An 8,158-nucleotide genomic window follows, 5' to 3' on the forward strand; every position below is an offset into this window, starting at 1 on the left:
TAAAAAATCTACCTATGAGAACAATCCACGTTTGACACGTGACAAAAGTTAGCCAATCATTGCGAGACACGAGCTCTGGCCGTGGTAAGAGCTGGTTGGTTTGAACAATTGTAAGCAGCTTTTTAACTTCTCTTCCTTACGGAGTTTTCCAAAATTTTCCTACACTGGGTGGCATTATAGGTTTTCCACTTGTTGCCAAAGAATGGAGAAAAGATCGTTTATACTGAGCCTGTTAGGCCTTCTGTTAATTTCATGTAAGTGTTGTAAAACCTAGTATTTGGTATTCAATTTGTATATAGCAAACTTTAGCTTTCGTCAGCTGCTGTACGTGACTTAAGATCTCTTCGTTGTAGCCAAAAAACCTACATCGGAAAGTGCATAGTTAGGCCAGGTCGTATGACTATTCTGAAAAGAACCTTTTCCATTTCACTCGAACAAAACGACCCTTCCATGAGTCTCACGGTTTTAGTAAGCCTTAATTAATTTAGACCCATACAAATTTCAAACTAGCGAATTAACTGTTTTGAAACTCTGACTTGATCACTTTTATATCTTTTCTGCTGTACTGATAAGGAACTAAAATCCTTTTTTGATATCTTCTACTTTGTTCGATCTGGTCAACCTGAGGTTCGTTCCTCTGATTTAGCACAGAATTTTCCCTTGTTCGTGAAATGCAAAGGGACCAAATTTCTTGACAACTTGTCAATGCATGGGCATTTAGCCCAGATTTTTCCATTCCAGGCAAAAGTGAAAGTTGTAAGAATGCCCCTCAGAAGAAAAGTTTCTATGTACTTGGCTTTTTGGATTTTGAAAAAGGGTGACTGAATAATTGTCAGTACCTCATTGGTCGTTGATTGCATGGCCAATAAGATGCAGCCAGGTTAACTACTTGTGCACACAGGTGTTTGAAAACAAACTGTAAGCAAAACGGAATGTAAATATGTTCTCTTCATTGTAAGTTGAAGCTGTCGCTGCTGACCATAAATAATTGTTCTAGTTTTCTCTTCATTGAAATAGGACTTTCTGATGACTTTTATTTACCTTTGAAATAAATTCAGGGGTGCAAATGCTACGACAAGTTGCAAAAATAGTGGAGACACTTCACCTTCTTGGGGCGTTATTAATTTCCCTATTATCTCTCACACTGCTGGCCCCCTCCCCCCATTATCAGTGTTGCTAGCAAGACAAAAAAAATGTTGGGAACTTAAGCAGTAAACATTGAAAGGGGGAGAGGAAATGGGAAAGGTTTAAATTCTAGATACGGCGGGCATTGGAAGCTAGAAAAGGTGTTTTTTAGTGTCTCAACAATTTTGCAACTTGTTGTAGCGAAACCTTTTTGCTTGTCATTTGCACTGGGCATAGTACCATTTGATATATTCAGCTACTACTGATCAGGGTGAAAGTAGTGAAAAAGTTTGTGAGTGGTTTTGCTTCTTTTCAATTACTGTATACAGCTGTCTGTTTAGCTGATGATGAGAAAGTAGAAGGAGAAGCAGAAGCTGAAACTCCTAAAGTGGATGAAGATGTTGGAAAAAGCCGAGATGGGTTAAAGACAGATGATGAAGCAATAGAAAGAGAAGAGGAGGCAATTAAACTTGATGGCTTGAATGTAGCACAAATGAAGGAAATTAGAGACAAAGCTGAAAAATTTGCATTCCAGGCTGAAGTTAGTCGCATGATGAAGTTAATTATCAATTCTTTGTACAGAAATAAGGAGGTAAGATCAATAGGATACCCTAATAAATATTTTGTGCCTTCTTACATTGAGGACGAATGTCTAAAGCAAGTAACTGGTGTATTGGCTTTGTTAGTGGTGCTTTTAACATTGTACTCTTATACCCCATTCACACCAACAAGACATGTTTAATTAAACTTGGTTTAACAAAATAAAAATCAGTCACAGAAAAATGCAGGACTGGCTTTTCCATGAGATTCAGGTTTGTTTCAACACATGCTTTGACCTGTACTAAATTCGTAGTCGACAAAAGTCAGTAAACATGATTTAAAAAGAAAACACTTTGAAACCGTGTTTAACTAAACATGTTTAAGGTTTGGTGTGAATGGGGCATTAAATGTTTGATTACATTTTACTACCATTTGCTTGCATCCTTGAAGCGTGGCGAATTATGTGCGAAGTTTTACATTTCAAACATTAACGGATTGTTGGAGTTAAATACTCAATTTTAAATGATGAATGACTGTACAAAACTGCTAATGATGATCCCTTTGCTTACGGGTAGTGTTTTTTAGTTTACGACTAAATGGATGCACCGGTACAAAGTTTGTTTTGATATTATCGCTCTCAACGCTTTCATGTAAATTTTGATGTTAAAAAGGTTCTTGTGTGCCGTTTGTCGATAGGTTTACATTTCTCCGAAAGTAAGCTTGGTCATATTTTTTTTTGGGCTTTAAACACAAATATCTAGCCAGAACGACTTTGCGCCATTAGAATAAGCATATATGGTGAGATTTTTTGCTCTTTTAGTGACGCACCGACCAGCGAACGCAAATTATTTTCACATTCACCACACCGGAAACGATTGAGAAAAAACAAAGACAAGGCAACAAAAGAAAGACAAAGGGAGAGCTCATAAATACTAATGAGCCTTTTTGCGTATGTGTTGACGCGCATCCACGGTTTTTTTTTGCGTATGCGCATTTTTGCGTATATTTTGGTTCGCTTATCTCCGAGCTGCACTGTACACTTAACAGTCAGAAGGCCCAGTTGGACATGCCTCTGGTGTGTCCCTTCTTGCGGGGTCCGGGGGCATGCTTGCCTGAAAAATTTTGAAATTTAGACTCTCGTAAGTGGGTTTTCCTCAATTTTAGGAGGTAAATTCAAGTCCATTCTTGATGTTTTTAGACAATATCATGTTGCCTTTTTAATGATAAAATGTCACTTCGTTTGAGCACATGCTCTCAGTGTCTCGTACTGATTCTGTAGTAGTAATAGCGCTTTCTTTGAATTTTCACTGGTCCGCCAGAGTTTGATGAAGTATCTTTGGTGGAGTTAAGGATGGTGCCTACTATTGTTATTGCGCATACGTTTTGTGCATCTCGAGAAACTCAGATTTCCTATTGCTAGTGCTTATTAATACAGGGATACTTTTGCACGGTTCAAAACTATGCGGAGAAAACAAAACTTAGCAAGTGATTTTGGTATCCAAAAAGAAAATTCGAGGTAACCATGCATTTTTCAGAGATAATTGAGCTTCAATTTGGAAAAGAATGCCATACATTGCTTTGTATTTTAAAACTTTTTACAAATATTGTTGACTAATTATCTTCGAAAAATGCATGGTTACCCCCAATTTTCTTTTTGGATTTCAATAACACTTGTCAAGAACTGCTTTTCCTGCACATTCAGTAAACCATGCGAAAATACCTTTCAATTAGTAGGCACCATCCTTAAAAAGTCCTTTATTCCGAGTACCTCCGAATCACTTTTCCTCCTTTTTCCCCGCGGACATTTCAGCTTATACATATGTATGTTGCCCGACACAGTTGAAATATACCGCTGTGGGGTTTACATTATTATTTCATGTGCGTGAAGTAGATATGCTGGCTAATGAGCTTTTTACCAAACACACAAGATCTTTTTATTTACCCTTGTAATGAATCAACCTTTGGGACATATTTTCTACAGCCAGTCTCCGTCAGTACAGTTTGAGTGTGTAGTACATTTCTTTTTTCACAAATTATAAAATAGACGATGAATCCCAAAAACTCAAATTACTTGATCGCCTAGAAATTTATTCTGAATAGCCGGTGGTTTTTTCCGGCTGCCGGCTTCTATCTACACCCCTGGCAAGTAACATTCCTTTCTTTGCTTCTGTGCAGAGAATTTTAGAAAAGTTCATCTAGTGAATTTTTTTAACAATATTTAAAAAAATAACTCAAGTTCTGCTGAAGAAGATTTTCTCATACGAAGCACTAGGAAAGATAATTAAATAGGGTTTTTGAAATTCAATACAAATACTAGGTCACTGAATTAGTTTTAAAAGTATTTTCCAAAACCTCAATTTCAGAGAGTCTTTTGAGCAGTGCTAAGAAACAACTTACATAAAACTCTTTCTATTGGTTGACGTTACAACTTAATTTTGACATCATCCTTTCTTTTTTTACCTTTGAGATTTTCCTGAGGGAACTTATTTCAAACTCTTCTGATGCCTTGGACAAGATTAGGTTTTTGAGTCTCACAGACAAATCAGCCCTTGCTGCTACAGAGGAACTGTCCATTAGAATCAAAGCTGACAAAGAAAACAATGTCCTTCATGTAACAGACACTGGTATTGGAATGACAAAAGAAGACTTGGTCAAAAACCTTGGTACTATTGCCAAGTCAGGAACTAGTGAGTTCTTCCAGAAGATGGCTGTAAGTAGACTTACTTATATAAGTGGTCTGTACTTGATTTTGTTAAATTCAGAGAGCTGAAAAAGTTAGGTTTTTCTGTTGTTGTTGTTGTTTTGTTTTGTTTTTTGTATTTTGATGATGACAACAGTGATGATAATACGTAGAAATAAATCTTCAAAACACAGCTAACATAAGTCTTCATGTCTTCAAATAACTATGGGTAAACACGTGATTTCAAGTGCAATTTGGTATAAATTAGCACAAGTAAATTTGTCAGACTAAAGCAATTGCAATTTGTAGTCTGAAAAATTTGCAAGTGCTTGAGAAATCATGTGATAACTTATTGAACAAAGTCAGAAAATCAAGTCTCTCAAGGTGGGTGACTCTTTTTCCCCTGTAGGGGTGAAACCTTAGGGTGTGTACTATACTTACATGGGTGCCCATTATACACGGGTAAATACAGTAATGTCAAATTCAGAAATTCACCCTTGAACTGTTAAGTAGTTTCCAGCAATCTCAGGTACAGTACCGCCTGGAAGTATTGACCCCTCGGGACGAGGCAATACCTCTTCTTTGCCGCGGGTAGTGGTCGCGCGCCACCGGAGTATGCAAATTTTTTCCTTCGGTAAAACCGAGGTGCAATTTGCTGCGGAAAATTTGCCGCGAGAGAAAAGACGAGGCTTGCTGCAGGAAAGAACAATGATCTGCTGCACTTTTGAAATAAGCGGAAAACTGTCAAGTTTTAGATCTCATGGTGTGAAGAATCGATTCTTAAAGCAAGAAATCGTAATCAAAATGAGAAAGTGCGCGATTTCCGTAAGGACTCAAATTTTATTATCTTTACATAATGTAAATCTGAAGACTTCTTTACTGTTAAGATACAAAGATACTGTTATTAACTACAGTGTAAGCGACAGCTGTGTTCTCCAACCAACAAAACACTCGTTATCCAAGCTGTAATACTGTATTTGTGCGTGAGAAATTTGTTTGCTTTCGAAAAAGGTTCGATTGTGTCTATTTTCGTCCAAGGCTGACCTTATTTTATTTGGAGACTTGAAATTCAAACTTGTGTGATTGTCTTTGTTTTATCATCGTCATTTTGGTGAAAGGCAAGTACGGTATTCCTTCCACATATTGTGAAACTTGTCAAATTTCAATTTTAATTGATACATTCTTGTGAGGCATCGGAGCCTTTGTCGGTACTATTTTGAGACCTGACGTACCGACGAATAATTTAAGAATGGTTTCTTTTTTCATCTCTTTCATCAGCAAAAAATTGTTATGTGTAATCATAGCAATTGCAGCATGTTGACTGCGCATGGAAAACAAATCTAGGAATAGACTGTGATTAGTGGAGAAATGAAGTCTCTAAATTATCCGAACGCTCATCGTTTGCATACGAATTTTATAAAGACACAAAACCAGCAAGCGAAACAAACTTGGGAAATTTTGAAATTTCGCCTAAAGAACAACATAATTCTTAACTTGACAAAGTCTGATGTTCGAACCATCTTTGCTCCCGTGCTCATGTTGCGCTTTCACGAGTAACTCTGTTGGCAGCGGGCCGTCCCTCGTGATGAATTTGCATAAGCCACGCCGATGTGCACCAATGATCAAATGTAACCAGAGCACGAAAACCATCTTTTCAGTTGAGATGAAATAATTTCCTACTAGTTTTGGGGTTTGGTTTCCTTGGAATGTTTTTCTTTTTGTAATTTGTGACTGTTAAACAACTTGGAAAGTAATACCGCAGTAGTAAACCGCAAGAATATATACATTACTCTTACTTTGAACAACGAACGGTTTGTCACGCAAGGTTTTCGAGGATATGTTGAATGTGTTCTATAAATTCTCTGTGACCAGCAACCTGATATTTCAGTCAATTTAAAGTGAATCTGCAATAGTAACGTTTTGGACAGTGATAAGCGACACTATCTACAATCTTGTAGCTTGAGTAGTTTTATACCTTTTAACACGGGCATTGCAAGAGCGGGTCACCCAGACCCTGGACATGTAATATAAGCTTACAGTTTTGTATATATTTTGTCAAAACCCTCTCTGGCTGCAGGATGTCGAGATAATAAACGTATGTTCCGAGGGCTGAGCTGCAAAAAACAAGCGGACATATTCTCCCATAAACTGAAATGAATAAAACTTAAAAATGTGATGACGGTAAGTCCACGAAATCGACTCGTCGAACCTTTGAACGAACAGTCCACAAGAAGTCTTCAAAATAATCACTGCAATCAAAATATGTCGCAAAGAAGGTTTCAAATGTGGTCGGAAGATTCTGGCTACGGATATTCTATTCGCATGTAAAAGGAAACTAAAGGCAACCAAGGTCCATGATTATCAGCTATGATCCTCTGTGATGTTCGCAATTTTCAACCGAAACTTGTTCAGTTCCTGTTCTTCGGTGGGATTTCAACATTATAATCTGGCTTATCGAAACACAAAGTCAATGGAAACCATCTACAACTCTACCACGGAATTTAAATTACCAAGGGTTTACCTCGGTTGACTTTCCCACGGCAACTTTGGAGCCTAGCCGTAAATTTCCCTTGGCAGAAAATTGGCCTACCGCGGGAATACAGAGGGAAAGTCGCGACAGGGTGACGCGGCAATGACACGGTAAAGGGGTCAATACTTTCAGGCAGTACTGTATCTCTGATCCTCTTAGTGGATAAGGATGTTGACTGCTGTGGAATTATGGTTGATTGTTTAAGAATAAATCTTCATTCTAGTATGTTTAGGCTATGGTGGAGAGGCCAAAAAGCATGTTGGTTATATGACATGCATGAGGCGTCTATTTATTTTTGCGCAAAAGGTAATCAGAAAAGCTCACAAAGACTTACAACGCACACACATTACAAAAGTAATGCACGTGCAAGAAGTGGAGAAAGAACACGCAAGTGGTCAAAAGAAGTTAAATTGCGGTTTATCTGCAAGAAGTTCCAAACGCAAGAAGTTCAAAATCCTATCCGCAACAAGCCGCAAGAAGTCATGAGTAACCGCAAACCGCACATTGTCGCAAGAAGTTACAATACTTAACCGCAGCACAATGTGTTGACTCGTTGGGTGTTTGGAATCGGTATTCATATATCTCTTTAGATAACCAATAGTGTAGTTAATCAGCCTGCATAGCAGACGCTTACAGATAATGTTATATTCAAGAATATACCAAGGAAAAGGGTGAAACATAATTATTGTTCACAAAAGTGTTGCGTATCCATGTTTAGTTTTTGTTTGCTTAAGACCGTTTGCTTTGCAAACTTTCCTTACCGTATTTACCCATGTATAAGTCGACCTTTTATGGCCTCAAAAGAAGCTCCAAAAATCGCCCTCGACTTATACACAGGTCAAAGATTTTAAGCCAAGTTCCAGCTAAGTAATTTATTCAAAATTAACATAATAATGTTGTCTTGAAAAGAATTTCTTGCACTTTTTTTTTTGCTGTACTGTACATGTACTTCTTCCTTTTTTCGAATTACTGCCTAAAATTCAGTTCCCACTGTAAATAAATGTAACTAAAATTGCTTTTGTTGAATGTGAGTGCATAAAAATAAGATTGGTTAATGAAAACGCTTGAAGTCACAAAGGAAATGTTCAATTCTTATCTCGCTTAATCTTCCTTGGTGCTTTTACCATGTTCCTTGTGACTCTCAGTCAGCTTCGGGGATCAGTGACATTTGCAACCAACCTTCACATTTTACACACACAGCAGCATCCCATGTAAACGCCACAAGGTGTTTTGTTATTAATTTTATTCCAATGTTTCACGGATTTAGGAAGCATCAACAGATC

At 37.6% G+C, this 8,158-nt stretch overlaps 1 protein-coding gene across 1 annotated transcript in view; it reads left to right on the top strand.

Annotated features, from left to right (window-relative positions):
- The first annotated feature begins 71 nt into the window (after positions 1-71).
- LOC137987678 (endoplasmin-like) overlaps positions 72-8,158 on the top strand; it is a 15,684-nt gene continuing 7,597 nt past the window's right edge. Inside the window, exons 1-4 of the mRNA XM_068833750.1 lie at positions 72-254; positions 1,455-1,717; positions 4,133-4,375; positions 8,143-8,158. The exon at positions 8,143-8,158 is cut by the window's right edge and continues 184 nt beyond it. Of these exons, the coding sequence (XP_068689851.1) occupies positions 203-254; positions 1,455-1,717; positions 4,133-4,375; positions 8,143-8,158 (574 nt within the window). The 5' untranslated portion in view covers positions 72-202. The remainder of the gene's footprint in view (positions 255-1,454; positions 1,718-4,132; positions 4,376-8,142) is intronic.

Source organism: Montipora foliosa, unplaced genomic scaffold (genome assembly GCF_036669935.1).
Source record: "Montipora foliosa isolate CH-2021 unplaced genomic scaffold, ASM3666993v2 scaffold_380, whole genome shotgun sequence".
Classification (NCBI taxonomy): Eukaryota; Metazoa; Cnidaria; class Anthozoa; order Scleractinia; family Acroporidae; genus Montipora; species Montipora foliosa.